This window comes from Acomys minous (assembly GCF_964271855.1).
Source record: "Acomys minous genome assembly, chromosome: 15".
Lineage (NCBI taxonomy): Eukaryota > Metazoa > Chordata > Mammalia > Rodentia > Muridae > Acomys > Acomys minous.
The window spans coordinates 87,658,801-87,686,778 of NC_140497.1; the positions used below are offsets into that span (position 1 = coordinate 87,658,801).

The 27,978-nt window shown below is 46.4% G+C and overlaps 1 protein-coding gene and 1 long non-coding RNA gene across 2 annotated transcripts in view; one reads left to right on the plus strand and one right to left on the minus strand.

Moving 5' to 3' along the window:
* Nucleotides 1-27,978, plus strand: part of PPM1H (protein phosphatase, Mg2+/Mn2+ dependent 1H) — a 246,490-nt gene that overhangs the window by 189,037 nt on the left and 29,475 nt on the right. The window contains exons 7-8 of the mRNA XM_084759003.1: nt 16,458-16,521; nt 20,789-20,896. Coding sequence (XP_084615129.1) covers nt 16,458-16,521; nt 20,789-20,896 — 172 coding nt within the window. The remainder of the gene's footprint in view (nt 1-16,457; nt 16,522-20,788; nt 20,897-27,978) is intronic.
* On the minus strand, nt 310-27,261 carry LOC311584559. Its single transcript, XR_014774935.1, has 4 exons — nt 26,845-27,261; nt 9,082-10,590; nt 7,066-7,149; nt 310-4,853 (listed from the first exon to the last, which is right to left on the minus strand). It is a non-coding gene; the product is annotated as an uncharacterized lncRNA (long non-coding RNA).

The window sequence follows — 27,978 nt, forward strand, 5'->3', positions numbered from 1 at the left end:
AGCTAATGAGAAGCTGTAAACCAAAAGGAGAAAGAAGGGCAGTTTAGAGATGCAAGCAGGTGAAGAGACAGGCTGAGCCCTGCTGAGGTGACTTCCTACTGTGAGCGAGAGGGAGGGAAGGAGTCAGGCGATGGTCAGGGGAATTTAGCTGCTCTGCTGTGGCCGCTTCTGTTACTCTGACTCGCTAGCAGCCGGGTGCTTCTTTATACAAGCTTCACAGAACAAAGACAGACTAGTTATCCAAGTAGTATAGAGGATCTGTTTGATTTTTCATTATATTTACAGAGTTAGAAGTCCAATTACAATTAGAAAATAGAAACAGAACAGATTTTTATTATTTTTATTAACCCTATAACTCCAATTTAAAGACTTGCCTTTAATTGTCTAAAGAATGTCTCCTCCAAAACAGATAACACATGACAGCCTACTTTTAGCCTGGCAGTTGTTTGAAAGCACACCAGACAAACAGGAAATACCTGGACCAGTCTTTTTATGAATAGCAAATACTAATACCTAACTTCTTTTACTATATGCTTCATCATCAGTACTATAAAGTCGGAAAAGTTTATTTCAGTCCCTTTATCTTATTTACTGAATTCTGTTCCTCCCGGGGTATACCCTGTATGACCCCTCTATTTTTAAACTACATTTTCAGAGTGCTGTAAGCCTTTAATAAAAAGAGACCTTGGGTCTGTAACCTATTCTCCTGGCCAGTCAGGGTTTGCCAATTGTCTCTGTTTACCCTGCACCAGTTATACTGTTTGAGTTAGTGCGTGGGCAGATACACCAAGAAGAACCTGGAGTAATGGCCTCATCTAGCCATGTGCGTATCTCTGCTTAATGATCTCCAGGGCATAAGGAAGACTTCCAGATAGTGGGCAGATAAAGCAAATTTTAAGATTTTCATAAAAAGACACAGATAATAATTTTTCCCAGGAAAAGACATAAAATGAATCACAATGCAGAAAGTCCCCAGTCATGCAACATGCACAGCCAAAACCCAAAAGTTACAGATAGAAGGACATGGATTTTAGCAAGCTGCTCAGCTCTGCTGGAGCTGTGTCAAGCAGCTGTCCTAGCTTCCTGCCTGTCACTGTTCCCAGTGAATATGGCTGTGCCAGGCCAGAGCCTCAAATCAACCTCCCTCTCTCCTCTGCCTATCCCTTCTACATGTTAGTTAAAGGAGACTACCACCAGCAGTGATGGCTAGCTGACACACGCCAATTAAACTGTGTAAACACTGAAATAATTGCACACTGACTGTGAAGCAACGAGCTAGGCCCAGGGAATCTCCTGCATGTCCCCAGGAGAGTCCTCCGGATGCTGAGACATTAGCTGGGTGCTTTTTGTCCTATAGGATTCTTTGGACCTGCACTCCATCTAGGTCCCTGATGCTGTGCTTTCCGGAGCCATACCCGCAGTGGCCGGACACTGCTGCAGTGACAGCAGCAGGGACCACCTGTCAGAGGGAGTGAATCACACAGGACTGTGGTAGTCTGTCAGAATACTGAGGTAGCCTGGAGTTGACAGGTAGAAACGTAGAGGTTATTAGCAAGGGTCTAAATGCAAGGCCAGAAGCAGTAGTGCAGAAAGCACATGTCTTTGGGAGAGGAGATTGGGTTTGGGAGTGACTTTGTGCAGCAAGCTGTGTTGGAATCTAAATGCCTAGATCCGGACAGGGGTCTCAGGAGGGCTAATGTTACCAGAATGGAAATTGTTTGCAAAGAAACAGCATAAGCAGAGGCCAAAAGGGTTAAGACAGAATGTGTGTTTTGGGAACTTAGAAGCCAGAGGTGATTTTCAAAATGTTTTAATAATCAGTGTGGAGAACACAGACTCAGCCTGGCGGATACAAGGGTCCTGGAAATCCCCTGCTGCGTTAGGCATTATTAAGCCTTTATTGACTAGTGCATCTTGGGGACTCTTCAAAGGACCCTGAGTACAGACAGGAGATTCATTGGGTCTAGCACAGCCTGTGTGTAATTATTTCAGTGTTTCACACGGTTAAATTGGTCTGTGTCAGCGAGCCGTCATTGCTGTGGTAGGCTCACATAGCCAACATGTGGGAAGCACAGAAGAGAAGGATGCACGGGGCAGCCATTGAGCCCACAGGAGAAGTACACACCATAACGCTTTTATAGATGTCCCGAGTGCCTTAACAGTCTGTCAGAACATCCCCTTATATCCTCCCCCACACCTCTGTTTCTGATACTCCACTCTTATCAGAGAGTGAGGCTATTTTCCTACTCCTTGCCCACTGAGTTTCAGAATGAGAGATTGATGTTGCTGGTTTCAGGATAACAGAGGTGGGGGGGGGGGTTCTTAGCCAGTGTGGCTGGGGAGCTTCTTTGGAATCAGTGGGGCATAGTGCTGATTTAAACCGCTCGAGCTGAGCTCACCCCAGGTACCCATCCAGAGAGCTAGCAAAACCCGACATTAGACCTTAGAAGACCTCATCCTAACACGGGTCCTCTTAACTTCTGACAGGTCCGTGGTGTATGCACAGTGAAGGTTAGGTTTTGTGCCTACCCTTGCTGAAGAACTAGGTGCAGATCTTTCTGGAATAACTCAAAAGTGGTTAGGAAAGACGCAAAGAGTATTTTAAAGGCAAGATTATTGGATTTTTTTTTCCGTTGCTGTGACAAAATGCTTGTGATAAAAGGAAAGATTCACTCATGCCTTCCCAGCGCTCAGAGCAGCAGTTGTCAACCTTCCTAACACTAACGCTGTGACATTTTAATACAGTTCCTCGTGTTGAGGGCCCCCCCACCCCCGCCATGCAAGGAAAAATTATTTTTGTTGCGACTTCATAACTTTCATTTTGCTGCTGTTGTGAACTAATGGAAGTATCTGATACACAGGATGTCTGAGATGCGGCCCCTGTGAAAGGGTCATTTGATCCACCCCCAGAGGGGGGCAACCCACAGGTTGAGAACAGCTGGCTCCGAGCATGGTCACCTTGCCTTGGTAGCATTTTAAGCTCTGTCATGGCAGAACATCACAGTGGAGGAAAACTATTCATCCATCTCATGATGGCCAGAAAGCAGAAGATAAAAGAAAAGATGGGGGAGAAGATACTCCTTTCAAGAGCTTGCTTCCATAAACTGGGCGTGGTAGCATTCCTGTAATCTCAGTACTCAGGGGCTAGGAAGAGGAAAATTAGGGAGTTAAGGCCATCCGCAGCTAGTTGAGGAATCCCAGACTGGCATGGGATTAATGAGGCTCTACCTATTTAAAAGAACAAACGGACAAACTGCCAGTGACTGACTTCTGCCAACTAGGCCTTAACCTCCTGCTGATGAAATCCGATTTCCTGTGTCCAATCCCTTCCCACGCATCCGCACCGCCTCGGATATGGCATTGGTGACCAAGCCGTTAACACATGGACTTCAGGAGGCTAGTTAATCCCCAAACTGTAGGTCATTTCTCAGCCATCTCTTCCTTGGATGCTGCCCGGCAGATGATGGTGGAGAGTCTCAGGTGGTTCAGAAAGGAGTGGAGGGTGACACGGTCAGTTTCTTCACCTTGTTGCTATAGAAAACGCAATAATAGATGTCACTGGCTCCGGCCCCCACGAGGGTTGGCCCAGCCTTGTTTCAGGTGAATCAAGAACGAGGCACTCTGTGGGTTCATCTGTTCACCTGTTACTCAGGGCGTCAGGTATGTTCAGGCATTGGAGAATCAGAGAGAGAACGGTCTGTGACTTTGTGGTGCACTAGTGTGAAGTTGAGCCTATGAATGCATGTTAGACTCCCGTGCAAAATTGGTAGACAGCCTGTAGCATCACATAGCAAAATTTTATAGTCTGAAGTGATATTAAACCTTCTGAGCTGCGTGTGCTGGTGCATGTCTTTAATCTCAGCACTTGGAAGGTAGAGGCAGGCAGAATAAATATGAGTTCAAGGCCAGCCTGGTCCACATAGTGAGTCCCAGGACAGCCAGAGCTGTCTCAACCTCCCAGCCTCTGAAAACACAAGCAACAACAGAAATAAAACCCTTTTTGATTCTACCCCTCCTTCTGAATAAGAATCTTGGAGTCTGCATTTTAAAATAAAAATTCAAGGCGAATTCCATATATCTTTAGACATTAACCTTGGGCAGCACTTACCTGCAGATATGACTAATTAAAGAGTGCGGGCCAGTGGCTGGCTGGGGTTCTGTAACAGGCTCTGACTCCTAAGACACTGGAGGGCTTTTCCTCTGCCCATCCACTTGTTTATGCTTAGGAGCCTCGTTGTCTACTTACAGTGAGCCACAGACTGTATTCAGAAGGGGCCATCATGGGGGTTGGAAGACTAGTGCTGACAAACATTCAGGTGCCAAGGGAGCACAGTAGTGGTTGAGGTAAGCCTCTCTCCATGCATTTTCCCATAATCCTGACAGTCCAGGTTCTAGGCATGGGCTAAAACCCAAGGTGAGTAGTGAGGGCTTGTACCTCTTAAGTAGCTGATTTCACAATTTCGTGCATCATATCTGTCTGTTTTGCCCAACCCTGTAGTTTGCCTTCCATCACCCTTTGGAAACCTGGCACCTAAGTTTGAGGCTTTGGATACTCTGCTTTCTTTTCATGGAACCATTTAAAAGCCACACCTCACACGAAACCCAAGTCTATCTACAGTGACCTCTTGCAGCTATGTATTGCCAAAGGGAGAAGTGTTAAGACTGATGCATTCAACCTTCTCCATGGCTGAACACTGAGAAAACCCGATAGGATGGGGGAGACTTTCAGAAATGTCGTAATTCAACCTGGTAAAGGAAACTAGCAATTCAACACTCACGCATCTTGTGGTACTCACAGAACTCCATAGCTCTTCACGGGCACAGAGTAAAGCACATGCGAGCTTGAGGCAGACCTAAAAGCAAGATCGACATCTCTTTCCAAGTTGTATGACCTCTCTCTGCCTGCATTTTCTTTTTCTCTTAACCAGTTTGTTTTTGTGCATAGTGTGCATATGTTCTGTGTATGTGGGTAAGCATGCGTGTGTACACCACACATGCCTGTGGAAGCCTAAGTTTGATGTTAGGAATCATCCCCAGTCATTCTTCCACCTGACTCACTGAGGCAGGGTCTCTAAGAAAAACTCTGGGTTTGAGCAAACTTGCTCTATGGGCCCCTGGTCTCCATCTTCTAATGCTAGAATATTACAAGTCAGCTGCGGTTCCCTCTGTGCCTTATGTGGGCTCCTGGGGATCCAAACTTGGGTGGTCATATTTGTTCAATAAGAGTTGCAATCACTGAGCCATCTCCCCAACCCTGTGAATGCATTTTCTTGTTTGTAATGAAGAAATGGGTTATTTGTATAACCCTAACTACTTTACAAGGTCACTGTGAGAATTACATATGTAAAGACTTGCATTGCCTGGAACAGGGTTTAGTTGGATGATGACCTGGGAAGTGTTAGAAGTGGTGTGGTAGCAGAAAGGTAACCAGTTGCTGCCTCCGTACCCTGTCCTGTTTAATGTTCGGTCATCTTGGTGTATGAGCCAGGAGTGTGCGTTCCTCCTGCCAGTGAGGACAGGCACCTTCACCCAGACCCTTGCCTTTTCTCTATGAACTAGGGTGATTTGGAATCCAAAGGGTAAGTGTGTTTCACTACACAGTTCTACAGTCTGACATGGGGTCATCTTGTCTGTTAAAAATAGAAGTTGACGATGTGTAGGCTTATCTGAAATATTCAAGATTCTTTAAGTTCCAGCAGAAGACTTGGAAAAGGACCAACACACTCTCTGGGGTGCTTGGGCTCTGCCTGTATGGTCTTACCAATCCAAGGCCCTTCCATAGAAGGTCTTGAAAGATTGTCATCTGGTGTAGCCCCAAGTGTAGCTTCTCGCAGGAGCTACAAGACTCTATACTCCATGACATGAGTGCCCTGATGCAGGGCAAGAGATGGGCCCCATGAGGCTTGTGAGGGCCGGCATGGAGGCTGTAGCCTATGCAGTGGAAACTTCTCCCTAACTAGAAATCTCTTGTGTTGTTTTCTCCCTACCATTTGTGGCTATGTAGCCAGTTTTGGTCATCAGAGTTGGTATATGTTGGCATGATCCCATACATAAAAGGCCCATGTCAATGACGCTCATGTTTGTTTCAGAGCGAATGGTCCCAGTGAAAGCTAAAATCACTCTCCATTGGCGTGTTCGTAAAAGTGAAGATCTGTGATTCAGGCCTGTGGGGAGAGTTAATGCTATTGATCAGAATATAGAGCCCTCTGAGCCAAGTGCTAATGCACACCAAGAAAGCAGTGAATCAGAAATAATTTCCAAATGTGGAATTTCCCTAAGAGTCATTCCGAATGATCTGTCCCAAAATAGCCCTGGTTCTCTTTTACATGCACTTGATTCCAGCTTTCAAGAACAGATTCTAAGCATTTTTCATCTTCTATGCAATGACTTCCTGCTACTCCACTTGGGGCTGCTCGTCAGTAAATGACCTTTGCTTTCTTTACTTAATTAGCTCTATCTTCCAGCACCTGGGCTAGAAAGGGCCTAGAGATAGATTCTCAGCAAGCAGGAGGAACGAGCACAACACCTATGGCTTTTATCTGCTCAGAGTCTTAGCTGCTGGTCTGGAAGCTTCTGCTTCCTTAATCAGAACTCACTGTGGGCAGCGAGCCATTCATAGACTGCGAAACCAGATAGCATCCCAAGGCAAGCATGTTCAACAAGCCAGGCAAGCATCAGATGGAAAGAAAATACTGATGTCTATATTGTATATAAAAGTAAATGCTGGCTTAGCATGCGCCTATTTCTACCAGAGTTAGCAAGATTGAACCCACTGATCCCAGAGTACAAAGTTTTTCCTCTGATCTAGCCTGTGTGTGTGTGTGTGTGTGTGTGTGTGTGTGTGTGTGTGTATGTACATGTTTGTGTGTGTGCATGCAGCACATGTGTGGAGAGGTTTATGTCATACTCTACCTTACGTTTTGGAACTGGGTTTTCTCATTGTACCCAAAGCTTGCCTTGTCCCCCTCCCCTCCCTGCCACCTACCTATCAGGTCCTCAAGCTTGTGCAGTAACTTTGGGTTGCTTTTCTGTTGCCGGGATAAAGCCGTAACAAATTGAACTTACATCTTCCACATTAGAGTTCATCGTGAAGGCAGTCAGGGCAGGAACTAAAGGCAGGACCTGGAGGCAGGGACCGAAGCAGAAGTCCTAGAGGAGAGAAGTGCTGCTTACTGGCTTGCCCAACCTGCTTTCTTATACAACCCAGCCCCACCTAAGGGCGGTACCACCCACAGTGGGCTGGGCCCTCCCACATCCAAAACTACTGAGGAAAATGCCCCCATGGACATGCCCACCAGCTAATCTGGTGAGGTGATTTCTCCATTCAAGTTCCCTCTCCTCAGGTAATTTTGTGTCAAGGTTACAAAAACTAACCAGTACCTGCAACCAGCACTTTACCTACTGTGTCATTTCCCCGGTCCCTTCTGTTGCCTCTTTCTGTAAAACACAGGCCTGGTGGGAGAAAGGGGAGCCCTTAGGGCAGTGGTTCTCAACCTGTGGATCACGACCCCTCAAATAGCCCTTTCACAGGGGTGGCCTGTGTCCATCAGAAAACATTTACATTATGATTCCTTTTTTTTTTAAATTATTTACTTATGTTCTGTCTTCCTGTATATCTGCATTACAGAAAAGGGCATCAGATCCTGTTATAGATGGTTGTGAGCCACTGTGTGGTTGCTGGGAATTGAACTCAGGACCTCTGGCTCTTAACCACTGAGCCATCTCTCTAGCCTCTACGTTATGATTCTTTTTTTTTTTTTAATGATTCTTAACAGTAGCAAAATTACAGTGAGGAATAACTTTATGGTTGGGGAGGGGTCACCACACCATGAGGCACCGTATTAAAGGGACACAGCATTAGGAAGGTTGAGAACCATTGCTTTAGGCAAAAAGGTACGATTACCACTCCTAGGCTCCAGGAATGCTCTGGTTCAAGCACACTAACGGATGGAAGAAGAGGGGATTTTCCTAGAGGTCAGCTGTCACCAGGGACATTTCCTTTCTAGGACCAGACTTCAAACCCCATTGTGGAAGCTTTTCTTGAGAGACCAGGAGCCTTCCCTTTTAGGGGACAAAGATGGGAGGAACTGTTTACCTTCCCACTTTGAGCCTAGGCAACACTGTTGCCAGCCCTCTTCGGTTTCTCACCAAATATGAGTCTTTTTCAGACAGCTCAAACTCGGTGTTTGCGCCTGGGGGTCCAACAGAGATGCAAGAAATGCCTTGACACTTACAGACTTCGGCTAATATAAAAGACACCCCCAAAGAGCAAAATTTGAAAAAGATCATTTTTTTTTTTTTAGAGAACCTCAAATTGGCCTTACCAGAGCCCATACATCTAAATATGTATTGAAACTTGCTATGAGCTCATGGGTTTAGGAAAACAAGAGTCAAACAGAGAGTGGCAGGCCACGCTGGTGTGCACACATCATAGATTCGAAAGAAACTCAGTCCTGCCATGCAGTGCTCTCAGTCTATGGTGGAGAAGTTGAACCTGGCCAAAACATAAAAGCTAGCCTCTAAGCTTCCTTGCAGGTACCAGATACTTCTCCCTTCCCTCAGACTCTCCCTAGAGGCCCATCCTCTGTAACTCTGGCAGGAGCCCACTCTCATTAAGCTTTGCCTCAGACTCAGTGTCCTGACTGTCTGGCCCCATCTTTTTAGCGGGCCAAGTTCCCACCCACTTGTAAGCTTATGATGCCATCCGAGAATTTTCTGTAACACTTTGAAGCCTGGGGGCCTCTTTAAAGATGACATTTGAAATATATAACAGTAAGACTTAAACACCGAATCTTGTGTGAGAGTACATACGCGCCTGCGTGCACACACACACACACACAGAGCAGGAAGCAGCCTCCACTTCCGGAACTTTATGGTCAGGCTCCCTGTTTGACGCCTTTGGAAATACAGATGGCTGGCAGGGAAAAAAAAAAAAAAAAAAAAAAAAAGGAAGCAAGAAGTAGCTGCTAGTCCCATATTGCTTTTTCCAGGAAGGCCTAAGAAGAGCAAGGTGGGATGGGCCAGTCAGAGGAAGGAGAGCCATGACAGATTCCAGTATTGCTTAATTAGGGTGTCACCAACCTCTGAGGCCACCGTTGACATTTAGGCTTCTAAGCTGGGGTGGTATATCCTCCTGGGCCTTGTGGGATGCAAGTGGCTGTTGAGACCTTGTGTTCTAGGGAGGCCACAGTGAGGACCTGAGGTCAGGATGGTTCATCCCACCGTTGTCCATCCAAGCCCATTCAACCTGGTGAAGTGTGGCTGTGCCAGGCTAGCATTCTGTGCTGTGAAGAGGCCACCTGTGGCATTCTCCTCCCTCCTGGAGAGTCAGTGGACTTCTATCAAGAGAAAGTAGCCCAGCAATTCTCCCCTTAGATTGCTGGTTAGATCCTTCTGGGGCCTGGGCTTGTTTAGGTAAAGGTGGATGCGGGCTTGTATATCACTGGTTGAAAGCAGAAAGGGCTTAAGTTGGGCTAGTTGGGTTGCTTAGCAAGATGGTGTCTCTGTGGACATTTGCTGCCTCCGGTGGCCAGTTGCTTAGCTCCATCTCTCTGTTGAGGAGAGAGTGGGCTTCCTCTGACCTTAACTCCTGCCTGCTTCATGAAGGGCATATTAGCATTTAGCCCTTGCAAATCTTCCTATCAAGTGTCCAGCTGAAGAAGCAAGTTTGGGCATTTCAGGGGCTTTTCCAAGTTCACGCAGCTGGTCCACGTGAGGATTGCTGTGTGCCTCCCAAAGCCCTGACTGCGGGCCTGGTGTGCTGTAGCTCACCACAGTGGGCTCTGCCAGGAGGGAAGCGCATCCAGGAAGAAGGATCCTCAAGGGAAGAGAGAGATGTCCAAGAGGATGTCGAGAGGTCAGTGGAAGAATGTGACTCACTGGTGTGTGTCACTGGAGATCACAAGGCGACTGTCCAGATTATGCCATCCCCAAAGGGAAACAGTCCTCCCGGCCCTCCAGAAGGGATCCTGTTCTTTTTAAATGACTTTGAAGTCCTGCTAAAGTAATCAGTCTGGGGACCAAGCAATTTCTCTGCTTCTTATTTTAGAGAAAGGCCATCACTTAGGAGAAAGGGGAGGCTGCAGGATGTACTCGGTGGATGACGGATGACGTCCAGCACGAGCTCAGGAAGTCACAGTAGAGGACCAGGAGGTAGTTCAGTTGTAGAGTTTGTGCTTTGCCAGCACAAGGACCCAAGTTCAATCCCTAGAACGTCTGTTTCAAATCCCAGGGCTAAGGGAACAGAAATAGGTCTCCCGGCTCAGTGCTTTCTCAGCCACTGATTATTCCGTTGTAATTCTAAGTAATTTAGACATGAATGCCTGGTTGTCCACCCTCGGCTGGGGGCTCCACAGATTCTGCTCACCTGCCTCTCCATCTATTGTTTGCATTAAAAAGGGAAATGGGGGGCTGGTGAGATGGGCTAGTGGCTCAGGGCAGCGGCTGTTCTTCCAGCTGTCCTGGGTTCAGTTTCCAGCCACTGCACCGTGTCTCACAACTGTTTACAATGGGATCCGGTGACCCCTTCTGGAGTGTAGTCTTTTATGCAGACCGAGTATGCGTATGCATAAGATGCATAAATAAATAAGCCTTTAAAAGAAAAAAAAATTAGAGGCCCTCCTTGTGACCTGTCTCCCCCCCACCCCCTTACCTCTTTTTCTCTCCCCCCCCCCCTTTCTCTGGGCTACCCTCCCCCCTTTCTTTCTCTCCCCATGCTTATTTAATCAATCCTATATATATATATATATATATATATATATTTTTTTTTTTTTTTTTTTAAGAAATTAAGCTAGGTGTGGTAGCACATGCTTTTTTTAATCCTAGCACTCTGGAGACAGAGGCAAGTGGATCTCTGTGAGTTGGAAGCCAGCCTGGTCTACATAGTAAATTCTAGGACAACCAGGGCTACATAGTGAGACCCTGTCTGAAAACAAAGTCAAAACAAAATCTCTAATAGGTTTAGAAATGTAGACTGGAGTTAGTGTGGTAAACTTAATACTGGCAATGGAATCTTTGTTCAAAGTAAACTAGCCATGGCCCTAACGAGCTACAAGAGACTTCGGCAAGAAAGCTTTTCTAGATCTTTTCCTTGTGGACCAGAGCCTGTTTTGTTTGAATGTTGGCGGGGGAGGTTGTTTGTTTGTTTGTTTGTTTGTTTGTTTGTTTTCATTCACAGTCTCAATCTGTGACCATAAAGCCATCCTACACAGGCACACACACACAGTGCTAGTATCAGTTTCATTGATCTTTTAAGAACAGGGTCCAGATCCGAAGGCTAATTCCATCCTTAATTAGACCACATCTCCAGGGCTTTCACCTAAGCGAAGTTCCAAACTTGGAGACCACTGATGGACCAGAAGGCCCACAGAAGGCCCTTGTCACTGTCTGTGATGTTTGACTAACAACTGTGATGAGTCAGTGGTGGTATGCGTGGGGATGTATGGTCCCCAAGGTCCTGTGAAACATAGAACCAGGAAGAGGAAGCTGAGCTAGCTCATCCCAGACGTCTTCAGAGCTCTCTGACACAAGGTTCTTTGCTTGCTTTGAGTTTTTTTTTTTTGAGACAGGGTCTCTCCATGTAGCCCTGGCTGTCCTGGAACCTGTCTTTAAAAAAAAAAAAAGAAAACCTCAAAGCAAGCAAGCCTGTGAAGTGTAAGTCTCAAATAAATTTAAGTAGCAGTTTCAGTCCAGGCATAGCAGCTGCACACACCTTTAGCCCCAGCACTCTGGAGGTAGGGCCAGACAGATCTCTCCAAGTTCAAGGCCAGCCCAGAGTAACACTTCACAGGTAGGTAAACGTTTTGCATTCATTTCTCATCTTATGAATATTCATAAAGGCATTGACCCAATGTAAGAGTAAGAGTCTTTCACATACCCTTTAGACACCCTTGCTGTCTTAGAACAAATGGTTGCTTGCCGATAATTCCCGGTGAATGATCCAATTATTTAAACAGAAGTTTCCAAATCTTAGAATCTGGAATAATGGAATTAGTCCTATGGCTATACACCCTTGGTTATAACACCAGATAAAAGCAACCTCGGTATCTTGGCACTCTCCAGTCCCACTGTTCTCCAATCTCTCCTCTCTCTCTCTCTCTCTCTCTCTCTCTCTCTCTCTCTCTCTCTCTCTCTCTCACACACACACACACACACACACACACACACACACACACACACACACACACGGCAGGTGAGGAAGACAGGAGCCACGGACAAGCTAGAAACAGGAATGCTATGGTCTGAAAAAGGGTGCTGAAGGATAGCACTAGGCAGCGCCTTGCAAGTGGGTAGGATCAGAACGAAGCCTTTAGCTACCCAGCAGCTTTGACGGATATCTGTCCTCTGAAGAGCAGGGATAAGCTGCCTTTTGTGGCCACAGATGAATTGGGCAGGGATCAGACACAAGTGTGCCCCAGACACTAACTTCCGCTATTTGCCACCCCCTTCCCCCTGCACGTTTCATTGGCTGCGAGGCAGTGGATTTGTTCTCTTGCCACTCAGAAAGTGTTCTGCCCTCACCCGCCCACTTTCCCTCATCAAACATTTGCTGGTCCGAGGGAAACACCCCAAAGGTTAGCACTGGTGGCATACTTCATTGGAGTGTTTCCTGGTAAAGGGCCATTCACTTAATGTGTGACCTTAGGAAAGCAACTTAGTCCCCTGACCCTGTTTCCTCATCTTATGATGGGGCCTCCAAAAGATTTTTAGAAACTATATGTAAGTACTAAGTTCAGTATCTGCCCCAGTAAATTATATCTGCTGGAATTACTCTTAGCCCTAAATCTATATAGACTCCTGTCTGGTTTTCAACTTTCCTTCTTTCTTTCTTTCTTTCTTTCTTTCTTTCTTCTTTTTTTATTGAAAAATAAAATCAGTCATATTACATTTCAATTGCTATCCCATCCCGTGCATCCTCCCATTCCTCCCTCCCTCCCACTTTCACCCCATTCCCCTTCCCTATGACTGTGACTGATGGGGACCTCCTTCCCTTGAATATGATGCTAGGGTATCAAGTTTCTTCTTGGTAGTCTGCTATCCTTCTCCCGAGTGCCATCGGGCCTCCCCATCAAGGGGACATGGCCAAATAAAGGGCACTAGAGTTCGTGTGAAAGTCAGTCCCCATTCTCCACTTAACTGTGGAGAATATTCTGTCCCTTGGCTAGGTCTGGGTAGGGGTTTGATCATGACTGCACGTATTGTCCTTGGTTGGTGCCATAGATTGAGCAGAACCCCTGGGTATTTATTTATTCTTGAGGGGTTTTTGTTTGTTGTTTGCATTTTGCTACCAAGATTCAAACCCAGGCATCACTCATGCTGAGCTTGAGCTTTCCCAGCAAGCAACACCTCTAGTCCCAAGCATTTATGTTGTTATTCAAGACTTTCTGTTGGTACACAGAAGTTCACTTATATAATGAACTCAGCTTGGTACCCAGAAAGAGTGAGTGGGAGAAAGTGTTGTTGTCTGTTCTCTCAGTACAATGATTATCCTTGTTTGTCGATGGAGGAGGAGGAAGGGTTCGTGTTTTATTGAAAACCAACACCAGTGGGAACAGAATAACTCTTTTCTTTTCCCAAGGTCATCATTTTTGTTTTTATTCATTTTGAAACAGGGTCTCTTGCAGCCTAGGCTGCCTGGCAATGCGCTTATGTCCAAGGGTGACTTTTTGATCCCTTTGAACTTAGGATCCACCTGCTCCTGCCTCCCAGCTGCTGGCATTACCGCTGTGCTTTGGGGCTTCGTGCAGTCCCTGTGCCAGCCGAGCCACCCTCCTAGTTCTTGTCTCTGTTTGGGGGTTTTACTCTAAGGGTAAATTAATAAGCTGTGCTATAACATGGAACTTTGATGTTGCCTTGGTCCAGGAGCAGCAACTCCAAAGGCAATGTACCTATCTTCCAGAGCTGGTGGCCTCTGTTCTGAGAGGATTTGATGCCCTGTGCTTAATGGTGGAATTAGAACAGCTTTCTCTCTGTCTTCCCAAGCCACTGGAGTCTCTAGGCAATTCCTAGGGAGTGCTCTCCTGTCCTTAATTCTAGATCTGCTGCCTTCCACTTTCTTTCCATGGCCAAACTCCTGCGCTGGCATCAAGGCTGGGCATTCCCCGGTGGGATTCGTAACCACTTCACCTCTCTAAGACTGTCTCCTCCTTGCCCACGCAGCATCTTGAAGGCCGTTCGTGCTCATTTGAGGGCCCTCCTTGGCCCACTTCCTTCCCCCTCCTTGAATCCGTGCAGTCTCCCCTCTCAACAGCCAAACAGATAAGGGGCTTACTGCTTAAGTCACTTCCAGTGTGAGCTCGCTGACGCTTGGTCTACAACAGTCAAATGCGGCTGTGCGTCAGAGTTACCGGGAAGATTTAAAAGCAAAACACTTGACGCCCAAGTCTCTTTCCCAGACTCTGTTTTCACTGCTCCATGATGTGGGCTGGGCCTTAGGATGTCGCAAAGCCCTTGCAGGTGGCTCATTATACAGCCAGAGTTGAGAACCACGTGGCACAGTTGATCCCTACACCGGAGCTGGAGTCTAATAATAGCTTTATTTGTTCACCCAAGTGGCTCATGTACCACAGTGTTTAAAATAGTTTATGTGAGTATGTTAAACATCAAAGTGGCTAATTTCCACTTTGTGTTAATTTGATAGGCTTAAGGGAAGGAAATACTATGGTTCTTTTTCCTTGAAAATTCAATTTCTGGGTTACTCTGGGCTCACATGCCGGGGACCGCAGCAGCTTTCCTGAGCTCTGAGTGTGCCATAGCTGTGCCGAGTGTGTACTGAGGTCTGTACATTATCATCAACTTGCCTTCTTTGAGTGATGAGGCTACTGGGGTCCAGAGAGTACATCCACATACTCTGTGCTAAACTTGAGCCTGGTGGACTTGATGGCAAAAATCTCAATCGATTCTCCACCCAGGGAAAGAATGGCATGTCCAAATGGTTTCTTGGACAACAGGGCGTACTTGCTTCCCACCTTGAGGGTGCGTGCTTTTTAAAAGACTTAAATTTCAGGTTAGCAAGAGTGGGTGAGTTCCAGCATGACATCTCTCTCACGTGTCACCACGTCTCCCCATCCTTAGTTCTCAGTGCCTTTTAATTCGGGTTCCATGCTTATATATATCAAGAGTAGTCATGAATTTGATTTCACCTTCATTCTCTAGTTGCCTAAAGTATAGGCCTTGGAAGCCATTTAATAAACAGGTTTCTCCGTGTATTTTATACCTTTTCTACCCTATCCTACTTTTTGACCTTATTTGGGTAATGGAGTCCTGAGGCCCCCCCACCACACATTCATTCTGGGTTGGTGAATAAATAAGTAGTGATATCCCCTCATTTTGCAGAAAGGGGAAAATGTTACACCAAAAATTAACTACTTGCTAAGTACGACTAAGCTGCCCTTAATTGGTCCTGAATGAGCAGAGGCTCTGTGCTGAGCCCCTTGTAACTTGTATATTGTCGGTCCCCACCTTTTAGATGAGGAAAAGACAAGAAGAAAGGCAGGTCTGCTTTAGCCAAGGGACACAGCCGCTAACTGGCTCTGATGTTTGCCTGCATGTTTTTTTTTTTTTAACTTGCTTGTGGGTAGAGTTGGGACACATGGCTTCCTTCGCTGAAGGCGACATCTACACACTCATGTCTGCCATAAAAACCCATGAAGCATAAAGTAGCTTTCTGGGTGACGAATGGCCCTCTGAAAGCTATTCTGCAACAATTTTCTGCCCAGCCTTGACTCTCATCCTGAGGTAGATGCGTGCTGTACAGTCCACCCCAATCATCCCACTAGATGTTTAGTGTAAACAGCCCCCGAAGGTGAGAACTAGCTCTTGCGGGAATCACACACTCCATTCACCACTACACACACACACACCGGCACTGGTGTTCATCACACTTGCAGACTGCAAGGAGAGTCCAGGGCCTGAATCACTTTGTTGTCGCAAAGGCACTAGGAACAGAATTCCACCTCCCTTCTCACTAATTGTAAGTATCCTTCTCTCTCTCTTTAAGATTATAAAGACTTGGGGACTGGAGAGATGGCTGAGTGGTTAAGAGCGCTGCCTGCTCTTCCTGAGGTCCTGAGTTCAATTCCCAGCAACCACATGGTGACTCACAACCATCTATAATAATGTAATCTGATACCCTCTTCTGCAGATAAAGCACTCATATGCAATAAATAAATCTTTTAAAAAAAGAATATAAAGACTTGATAGTCCCTGGCTTACCAAACTTCACACACACACACACACACACACACACACACACACACATACACACACACACACACACACACACACACACACACACTTCTGTATGGGGAATGGAGAATAACTGTGTAAACAAAGAGACAGACAATGTTATGGATGGGTAAAATCTCTTGGAAAACAAGGTCCCTAGCAGCCCGTGTCAGGGCAGAGGGTCACTAATTGACTGCAAACCTTTTTTAAATTGTTGCTTATCCCCCCTACAGGGCATACAAAACCATCGAGGACGAGGACTTGAAGTTTCCTTTAATATATGGCGAAGGCAAGAAGGTAGGCTCAAGTTCACCCCCGGAGGAAGAGGAGGTGCCTGTGTGCTCTTGTGCTTTGTAAAGCCTGTGGCAGGCTGTGTCCTCCACTCAGCGGTTTGGGATTTTACAGCCCAGACAACCTGAGCGAACTCCACATCCATCACTCTTTAGGTCTCCTGCCTCGAGGGTGCAGAGAGTGTCAGGATTTGAGGGGAGCGAGCGAGCACAGAAGATGGAAGTCAATTCTGTGAAAATGACATACCTTTCCCTGTCCATTTGAGTCACTCTTGACAGGTTTAAACGCGACCTCTTCCACATACATCGTCTTATGTTGTAACTGACAGCAAGCTCAGAGGCAGGTCAAGCTGGCTGTGTTACCTCTATTTGGTAAACTAGGCAGCTGGGACTTCAAGATCAAAACAGCCCAGGCAGAACCACACAGGCAGCAAAGTACAGCGCCAGGGCCCTGGGTACATAGTGGACAGTGGACTCCAGCTCTCTATTCTTACCTAGTGTTCCTCGTTCCACCATTGAAGTTGAGATTTTGTAAATCAGCTTTTCTCATTGCCCTAGCCAAGGGACTCCAAAGTGCCATTGAAATTACATTACAGGATCTCTTGATCCTGCTCTCCAGACTGAGAGAGCAGAACCATCATTGAGCCCCACTGCCTAGTCAGAAGCAAACGCTGAATCACATGGTTGAACGCTGATCAGGGTTTCCTTGACTGGTACAGCGCTATGGGCCCATGACCTGACCGGTGGGGTCCTGAGAGGGGAAGCAGGGGCGGCAGAGCAGTCAGGGGGTGAAAGAGACTTCAGGTGGCTGTGAGCACCAAGAGCACAGACTCTCTGGAGTCTGGCTTCAGTGCGATAGTACATTTAATGGGGGAACAAAGGCTACCTAAACCTTTTGGGGGGCGATGAGTGTACATCATTAGCTGGGGCCAGGGTGCTGGAGAGGCCTCATTTGCATGAGGAAGAATTCCAGATGCTGATGGACATGACCTTATAAGGGAAGAGGAACTTTAACGAGGACCTCCTTGGGGGTGTATGTGCAGGGCTACATGTGCTGGGGGGGGGGGGGGTGGTGAGCAGTCCTACTCCTGCGGATCTCAAGATAAGATTTCCAGGGTTTGGACACACCTCAACCTCACCCCTCCCCCCATCCTACAGCTCCCTGGCTCTCCCATAATTGAACTCAAAGAAGACTGTAGACATGATTAGATCTGTTAGCAGATTTGGAGGAGGTTGGGAGGCTAGCACGGGGATGACTAAGCTTGGAGCCCAATCAAACAAGACACCTTCCAAATCTTCTGAACGCAGCTTACTTCAGTTCAGAGCTAAGAGTTTCCATTAGAAGTGCACAGCGTGGGCCACATCAGGAAGAGTCCTCAAGTGAATCGTCTGTCCACATTAGGTAGTATTTATCAAAAAGAAGTGACTCACAAGGGTATCAACGCAAGGTCTCTAGTGTGGCCCACTGCCCACTGTCTCTAAGTCCCTGGTCTTGATACACGTATGTGTAAAGACTAAGTACACTGCGCACTTACGTTCACCATGCCTTCCTGGGCAGAGGACTGGACTGCTGTCTGTTTTAGAAGGCTTTCAGCAGTGAAATTTTTGTTGTTATTGTTGTTATTTAAATGTTTTTCTTTTTAAGAACTTCATACATGTATACAGGGAAACAAGAGATCCATCGCTCCTTTTCTCTCTACCAGTTGTCAACATATTCCCCTCCCAAATTCATGCCTTTTTTTTTAATAACCCATTTATAGTATGCAATTAGTGCCACCCTCATGTTTATGGTGTGAGGCCATTCTCTGGAGCATGAGAAATCTACCAACGGTCCCAGCTTTAAAAAGGAATAAGCATCCTCCCCCAGAAGCTATCAGCTGTCTTTTAAACCCTCTGTAAGGGGGTGAGGCCTGCAGAGCACCTCCCACACCCCACACCTAGGCCGGAACTTTAGCGGCCTTGATCCTGTGCACATAGCCACAGCTTCAGCAGTGGGGTTTAAACAATTTCAGTTCATTGAAAAGTTTGTCTCATTAAAGTTCCCTAAAGCATCTCATTCAGCTTGCTGAGGAGAACAGTCCCATGAGGATCGTTTGGCGGGGTCTACCATTATAGCTGATGCTGTGCAAAGCCACCACACACACACACACACATCTGTACTCCACTGGAGGAAAGTAGCACACCATCCTCCCCCTCTGAGTTCTCCTTGGTTTCTTGGAGGCCTGTAAGGGTTCCACCACCACCACCCTTTTCACTTTTGCACACTCCTGCTCAGGCATGTCAGTGTATTTTCACAGCTGTTACTTTTTTTATTTCCAGAAATTCTTCTTCTAAGCATCCTTGTGGGTACCACCTGTGTACATGTAAACAAACTCAGTCACTTCCAATGGCATTGCGTTCTTTGGTCTAAAACACAAACTCGTGCTTTTTCCAGCCAGAGAAGCTGCTAGTGCAGGGTGAAGGCAAAAGGGCCACGAGGGACCTGGGATGTCCCCATTTCAAACTGACCACTCGTTAGCTGGAAGGAGACCCGCCCAGCCTACCGGCCCAGCGGAGAAGGCTTCTGAAGTCTGTTTGGTCACAGCTCGCTGGGCTTCACATTCCATGTCTTTTTTTTTTTTTAATCCTTTGACTCTGGACCTTAAATGTGTCACGGGAGCCAGGAGGACGGCTCTGTGGGTAAAGACGCCTGCCACCAAGCCTGATGGTGGGCGTTTGAACCCTGGAACTCAAACGGTAGAAGGAAAAACTGATTCTTGCAGGTTGTCTTTTAACTCCACACATTCCTGTAGTACACACACCCACACACACACCGAGAGAGAGAGAGAGAGAGAGAGAGAGAGAGAGAGAGAGAGAGAGAGAGAGAGAGAGAGCGCGCACATCCTTTTCACCATGACCCTATCTGCCTTCTAACTTGATCCCCCCCCCCCCTCAAGTCCACAGGGACAAGGATGATGGATGAGACTATGTTGGTTATAATACGGTTTTCTTTCTTCTTTTTCTTTCTTGTATTTATTTACTTATGAGCTGCAGCAAGTGTGTGGAGGTTGGGGGTCAACTTGCAGGAGTCAGTTCTTTTCCCTCCATTGTGTGGGTTCCAGGGGATGAAACTCAGGTTATCAGCCTTGGTGGCAAGTGTCTTCTCACCTTCTTGCCATGAACTGTAGTGTTTCTTCTTTTATTTACTTCATCCTTGCCTCTGTGAGGTATTAATCTTATTATTCAAGTAACAGAGGAAAGCCCTGCTCAGGTATCTGAACTGGACTCTCTTACTGGTTAGGCCATCAGGCAAAGAGTCAGTCTATCCCTCTGTGTCTGCCTGTCTGATACTGTCCATCCTTTGGCACCAAATTTAGTACTGTCTCCTCCATGGGGCCTTCTGAGTAGAATTTTTGTCTCCTCTAAATTTACATATTTCATGGTCATGAGCCTTTCAGAACTGAAGCCCATTTTACTATATATTAGCTAGATATGTGCCTCTAACCTTTTTTGCCAAGTTCCTTCATTGTAAAGATGTACCTTGTGTCCCTTCCATGTGGTGCATGCACATAGTGGGTGCTCTACGAGATATTTAAGCTGGCTGTGTAGATAGTAATGCAGTATGTTAATTCCATAAACCGTTAAAAACAAGGTCAGAGGAAGCGTGAAGCTACAACCCAGAAGTCTGTGCAATTACACATTAATGACATTTTGTTCCTTTGCACCCAGAGGGAATTTGTAGGCATATTGAGGTAGATCATGGAGCAGCTAAAGATTTATTCACTCTAGCCATAAAGCTTAACAGTTGATATCTGCAAAAGGCAGGAACTCTCAAAACTGTATCTCTTTTTATTGCCTCTGATACTGCTAAGGATGTAGCTAGTGTCCAGCCAATACTTGTAGAGTGAGTGTTTTTGGAAGGATGGATAGACGGTGACGGGATGGGGGGGATGGGGTTGGACTGGGGCGTTGGGGGATGGGTTATGGGTGCATGCATGGGTGAATGGGTGGGCAGATGCTCTTGACTTAGTGTGAACTGGTTTCAGTAGCTATAGATGATACACACATTACATTTAGTTTGTTTTTAGCATCCTTCACTCCGGGCTCTACAAAACAAAGCTGGGGACAGGTAGAGCCACCCAGTAAGTCTAAGATACGGCAGTAGGTTTGATGAGCCCTTCCTTGATAATATTATGACAGTTAACAGGCAATGGCATAAAAAGATAGGCAAGAGGAATTGGGACGGGACACTGTCGCTGTGTGTATTTCTGATAACTCTCTCCTTATACTCCCAGGCCCGGGTAATGGCAACTATTGGAGTGACGAGGGGACTTGGGGACCACGACCTGAAAGTTCATGACTCCAACATCTACATTAAACCATTCCTGTCTTCAGCTCCAGAGGTACCACGTGATGTTCTTGTTTCTATTTTGTACAATAAAATACATTGTACATTATTCCTTCCCTGACAATCCACCCCACATCCCAACATTAGCCAGCATGACTTACGTGTACTGATGTCTCTCATGTTGCCTGTTCTCACCTCGACTACCTGGATTCATACCCTCGTCACCTACATAGCCAGCTGTGTCATATGCCTCCTTATCACCTTCTCCAATTCCTCCCACATGTTCCTGAAAAGTGAGTGTTCCCAAAGGATTCTGACTCCTCATGTCTTGGAGGCCTTTGGTGGCGCCGCACAGCTTGAAGGAAAACCCAGCTCCATCACCGTCCCTGGCTTGCCACTTTCTAGTCAGCTCTCTGTTGCCCTGCACAAACCAAGTGAGCTCAGTTACTGCATATGGCCCTCAGTTTCTTGTGCTTGTTTGCATCCAGTCTTGCCGAGAGTTCCCTGCTTCCCATCCACAGCACCCAATTCTCTCTGTGGCTTAGTTCAAGTATATCCCCTAAGGAGGTGGTTCTCAAGCTGTGGGCCACAATCCCTTTGGCAAACCTCTATCTCCAAAAGTTATTTGCATTAATGATTCATAACAGTAGCAAATTTACAGTTATGAAATAGAAATGAAAATAATTTGTATAACAATAGAAATGAAAATAATGTGTTGGGCGGTCACCACAACATAAGGAACTGTATTAAAAGAGTAGACGCATTAGGAAGGTTGAGAGCCATTGTCCTAAGGGGAGATCCTGATTTCTGTCCCTCAGACAGAAGTGTTGGCTTTGTCTACTCTTCATACATACAGGGAACTATTTTCTGAGGCGCTTTTCCTCAAAACTTTATAGCTGAACTATTCATCTGTGCATCGCCTCTCGTTTGATTTTACTTAACCAAAGAAATGTGTGTCGTTCAGGTATTATTCAGAGAAGTTAATTGAAAAATGTATCTGTCATTTTGTCTATTAAAATTGCATATTTCCTACAGTACTAGAAATACCACAAGGTTCTATGTTGGCTTTCACATGGATTATTTTAAAAAGATTTTGTACCCATGTTAAAGAAAAATCTAATAATAATGAAAATCTAATAATAGGCCAAAGATGGTGACACATGCCTGTAATCCTAGCACTTACGAGCTGGAAGCATAAATATCGCTGAATGTTCAAGGCAGCCTGGTCCACATAGCAAGTTCCAACCCGGTCAGGACTACACAGCAAGACTGTCTCAAAAAACAAATGAGGAGGAGGGTAGTGGCTCACCCCTTTAAAACCAGCACTTGGGAGGCAGAGGCAAAAGGATCTCTAAATTTGAGGCCAGTCTGGTGTATATAGTTAGTTGTAAGCTAGCAAGGCTACATAATAAGACCCTTTCAGAAAAAAAAAACAAAAAAACAAAAACAAAAAAACAAAGAAACCAGATGGACTAATGATGTAGAGGTGGATTTTTCTTGCACAGTTAGAAGCCTGGACTTTGTTCTGGGGCCGTATCTCTGCATTTCTTTTGCTTTTCCCTCATGATTGCAAAGTGGAGGCAGTGGCTCCAAGCATTAGATTTTCTTGTTGGTGTTTCTGCTGCTTTATGTTTTGTGAGTTTGGGCTTTGTTTTATCTTTTTTTTTTTTAAATTATTCTCTGAGAATGTCATGCATGTAGACAATATATTTTGATCATGTACCCTCAAGTCCTCCTCAGGTACCCTTTCCACAACATGTCCCCTTCTCTACTTCATGTCCTCCTCTTTTCTTTCTTTCCATTTTTAAAAATAACCCACTGAGTCCAGTTAGCGCTGCCCGTACAGCGATGCTGCTACTTGGGTGTCTGGTCATGCACTAGGATGAACAGCTTACTTGGGGACCTCACCTCAAGCAAAATGACTTTTCCTCTACCAGCAGCCATCAGCTGCCAGGAGCTCTTCAGCTAGGGGTGGGGCCTCACAGGTTCCTTCTGCACCCACAGGCATGCCATTTTCATGAAAAGTGTGGGAACTGGCTCCATCTGTATATATGCTCACTTAAATCTTATTGGTTAAAACCATGTCACTCTCCTAGCTGTAGAGGCAGTTGGGAAAGAGAGAACTTTAGTTCCCAACTTCTGTGGTAGGGAAAAGCAAGTCAGACACCATCGTTTTTTTTTTTTTTGCCAGACTGTGAAAATGAGCTTTTAAAGCCCCATGTGAACACTGTAAATGTCCAGAATGTATAACCATAGCTCCATGTACTTGTGCTGCCCACGAATAGGTGCTAGGATTAGGGGAAAGTTGTATAATGGAGGTGACAGTTCATTGCATGCTCTACACTGAGATACACACATATGCAGGCACACATACGTGCACACACACACACTTAGTGTGTACTGGGGAAGGACACCTGAGACTGGGTCTTGTTATATTACCCAAGCTGGCTTCAAATTCACTGTCCTCCTGTCTTGGCTTCCCAAGGAGCTAGGACTATTGGTTGGTGTGATGGACGCTGTGTCCTGCTCAGTAAGTGCTGTTCTAATGTAGGTCATTTTTATTGTGGGAAACACAAATTAACTCAAAGAAACCCCCAAAAAGGAGATGTTTAATTCTATTGGAAGGCATACTTCTGGTGTCTACAAAATGAATACTTGGATAAGCAGGCTTTCTGAGAGGGCTTCTGGGATGCACAGCCCTCCAGAGCCACCTCAGCAAAAGCCTGTGAGAGGAGTTCTGCGATTCAGTTAGCCACATTCCACATGGCTTGGGCAGCCCAGCTCCACACCACACATCTCTGTTGTAGAGAGGAGCTTTGATGGGCCCAGCTCACCTTTTATACAAGGATACAAGTGACTGCCACGCCTGCCACACATCGTCCCCAGCCTCCCTCCCCTGTACACACAAGCAGATACTTGATTGCCCCTTAGACCCTGTGTCCGTGCTATTATCCCCCATGGGCACAAACAAACATCCAACTTCATTCCCAGGCAAACTCTAAACAAGGGCAATTCCTTCTAAGAGTGTCAGAGTTGGAGCTGGCATGGAAATTTCTAGGAAACATTAAGCATGAAAAACATATTTCCCCATAGACTCTGGGGTTGTACATGATGCTATCCTAGTAAGAAATGGTAAGAGTTCAAGTCCAAAGCCTACGGGTGTTTTCTTTCTGAGCTCGTAACAGTTCTACATAGTAAGGACAACTGTTGGACAGAATGTCCAAAGGCTTGTGGAGTTCCTCATCCCTGCATGCTGGCCAACATTGGGACCGGGGGAATTACAGCTAAAACTGCTTCTCACCAGAGCAAAGTAATAAATTCTGAACCCTGAACTTAGTTCCCTTTGAACCCCACTGCACACAGGGTTTGTAACTGGGCTCATAAAACTGTCCTTTCTCCCTTGGGGGTGAAGCATTCATGCAACACGTTAAATGGTACCCTCACCTTTGCCCTTTACAGAAGCCTCCCTGGGGAATCTCAGGACACACTAATTAAGCATTTTGCTCTCTCAAGCAGCCTTAAAACACCGCTGTCAGCCTCCCTCCTCTGTGCACACATGCAGATACATCTTTATGTACAGGAGAACGTGGCTCGGTGTGGCTTGAAGGATGGTCGCTGTGCAGTTAGACTACGTACAACATCCAGTCACTGTGCCGCTTTTAGCCTGAGAAAACACTCACTCTGAAAATGGCGTTTGGGAGTAGGGATCTGTGAGGCTGACTGTTAGGTGTGGCCATCCTGCTGACATTAGGTGTCTGAAACATGTTTCTCCTGTTTAGCTGAAACTTTGGACTTTTAGAATGTCTCCCCATGCCCCCGTCCAACATGCTTAGGATTTTACAGGCAGCATCTCATTCCTAACAGAGCTATGAGGTAAACACAGTTATTGTGTGGACATTGAAACTCAGGAGAATCAAAGAACTCCCCAAGGTTCTACAACGGTCAGATAGCAAACTGACGCTGAAAACCCACATCTTATTAGTTACAGGGTCACTGTGGTGAGAGCCAAAGCTAGAAATATCTGTGCTCATGCTCAGAATGACTCATCATGTACTGGTTCGGAGGGTGAGGGGGGGGGGCTCTGTAAAGGACACCTCTGTCTTGAACACACGAGAGCCCTTAGTCTTATTACCTCAGTGACCACAGTTTATCTGAGCAACACTGTTGGCCTCGGGCTAAAGCTGAAGATGATGGTGTAGTAGGACGGGTAATTGGGAAAGACAGTAATGGCCTCTGTGTCTATGTAAACCTAGGCCAGACAGAACTGCGTAAAATACGACTGCGTGCCTACAATTTAGCTTAATGGATATGTGGTGTATATACCCAGATCTCTTGCACAAGATTAAATTTGTTATACACTTTAAATGTTTCCAGATGGAGGGGCCCTAGCCAGAGCCAGGAGAGTGGGGAGGACGCCATTAGAAGAAGAGGAACTACTGTGGAAGTTAGAACAGAAAAGAAAAAAAAAAAAGATAGTCCCCCATCCCAGCCCCATCTCCATTCCTAAGGCTAAAACCCTTTACTCCAGGGGATGGTGATAAATTCATACCCAGGAGAGAAATGGCTAGGCGGCTTCTGTGGGGAATCCCACCAGAGCAGGTTAATTTATTTAAGCCAGCTAATGAAGAATCACAGACTCTCCTTCCCCCCCCCCTTCATTACCCCCTCCACAGCAGGCACCCGGCTGCCCGCCCACGCTCTCCCTGTGACCTCCCCTGAATGTCCCCTGCTATGTTTAACTCTGCCAAGCTTGGATCATTATTTCACATTTGAGTTCTAAATTCCAAATCCAGTTTAGAATGGTAGTCTTTAAGTGTTGGAGCAGGAGGAGGGGAGGTGAAGAAATGTGATTTAATTCTAAGAAAAAGGGCTCAAAAAAAACCTTCTTGGAAATCACTATTGTTCCCATTCATCATTGTAACTCCTAATTTGATTTGATGAATTAAATATAAATAAATCAAAACCATGTGGATCAGATTTGTGTAAAAAAAAAAAAAACCGCACAGGGATCTAAGAACTAGAGAAGGGTTGCTTTCTAGCCAAACACATTTTCAGTTTTGCTGAACACAAGGCACTGGAAAAATCTGGAGTTTGCCAAACCTGAAGAGCGGGGGCCAGGTTTCCGGGGGCCTCTCCCAGACCTTCTGGGGTCTAAAGCAGCAATTTCTGGCCAAGACCTAAATTCCACAGGAGGCCCCGCCAAAGGAGCAGGGACCTGCTAGCAGCAAGCTGGGGACGTTGGGGAGGGAAACTTGGGGGGACTTTCACGCTCTAGTCAGCAGCACCTGGCTTCCTTTGTGTGACTTAGCTGGCTGCAGCCTCTCCCCCAATGGTCTCCAGCCAGGTCGGCCTCTTGCCTGATTAGGAAGCTCCAGGCGCAAGTGTTGTCAGAGCTGAGGGATCTGTTAACTCGGGCACTAGCACCCGCCTGGGCTCTAGCATTGTCCTCTTTCCTAACAGCTCCCCACCTCCAGCCAGGCACACACAGCATCCTGTTACTCAGACAGCTTGGCACAGGCCTAAGAGAGGGACTCGACTTCCCCATGTTCTCCAACCCGACCCCTTTGGGCCTGTGACAGGCCCTCTGTAGAGCGAGGATTCCTAATTTCACCCTTCTTTTCCGGCCTCCACTCCAAGACTGTGCCCCAGTTTGGACTCTTGGAAGAACAAGGCCTTTTTCTGTCTGGGGGCTGTTGTGCGGAGCCGACTCCCCCCACCCCCACCCCGCCCCGCCCCGCCCCGCCCCGCCCCGCCCCGCCCCGCCCTGCAGTCCTGTCTTCCAGCCCAGACAGACAGAACCACAGCAGGCTAATTTTCTCTCGGCTTCCTTTCTCCTCTCTTTTTCAGTTTTTCAGGAGCCTGTCAGCTGTTTCCTATAATGTCTACTCATTTAGTTCATTCTTGGAAAAAAGACTTTTAAATCTAGATAGTATTCTTTTCCTTATCCTTAACACCCCTTACATAAAGGACCAAGAGCCTGCGTCTGAGCTCCACCCCACTTACCAGCAGGATCCCAGCTGCTGTCCTTCATCACGGGACTTGGTCTGGCCTGAACTGGTGGATTAGGGGAAGGAGCAAATGAGCATTGGTGGTTGCTGGCATGAGGTCTGGTGTGTGGCTAACGGTGATCCGTGATGTTCTGCCCTCCTTTCCTACTGGCTTCCGGAAGGCTGCTTCACACTTAGGTACTTCCTGTGACCTTTTCCTATCGAAAGGGACCATGTCTGGAAGCCCTGGCATCCCCCTTGCAAACGCGAAGGATGCTTACAGCCCTTTCTATTTACACTTTAGTATCTGTAGTCTTCTCATGCTTGGTGACTTTCTGTGCTCCAGGCTCCAGTTTCCATTGGGGGCAAGAGCATGTTTTTCTACTTTGTGCTTCTGCAGTCTCGCTTATAAGAAACAGGAATTCTAGGGAACCACAAGCAGGGGAGGTGATTATGTAAGAGAAGCTCACATGAGAGTAATCTAGAGAGGCGAAGAATGTCTGCACATCCCTGAGTGTCTCCAAACCTTCTAAAAGGGTCGTTATCTTTGGGTGATAGGGGAGACACACTGGGCATGGGAGTACACGCTCTCAGTTCCAGTGCTCAGGAAGTCTGCGGAGGCCAGCCTGGTTAAGCAAATTATGGTGCAGCCAGAGCTACATAGGAGAGCGCCCAGGTATCACAAAACAAACAAACAAACAAAACCAGAAAAAAGAAAGACATGGAGGGAATATGTTTCCCAGAAATTAGAGTTAGGGGCCATTTGGAGACTAGCTGAAGAATAGTTAGCCATAAACCCCGTTGCTTGCTTCCAAAGGGAAGGAAGTTCAGATGAGGAAGGGAACCGAGTCAACAAGGAAGAGGAAGGTAGGACAAGGGGTGGGGAGCTGGAGACAGGGCAGTCATAGGACAGGAACTGTGACCAAGAGGAAGTGAATTGGGGTGGTAAGATGAAAATTAAAGGAGTCATATCTGAGACATTTTTTTTTCTGTAAAGTAACAGGAACTCACCTGAGGCTAGACTTAATTTACAGAGTGAAATAGAAGGATGATTTTTATTTTATTTTTTAGGCACAGGGCTGGAGCTGGGGTTTCAGTAGTGAAAGGGATGACACTGCCTTCACCTGTTTTCAAGGGCTGGCGTGTTTTT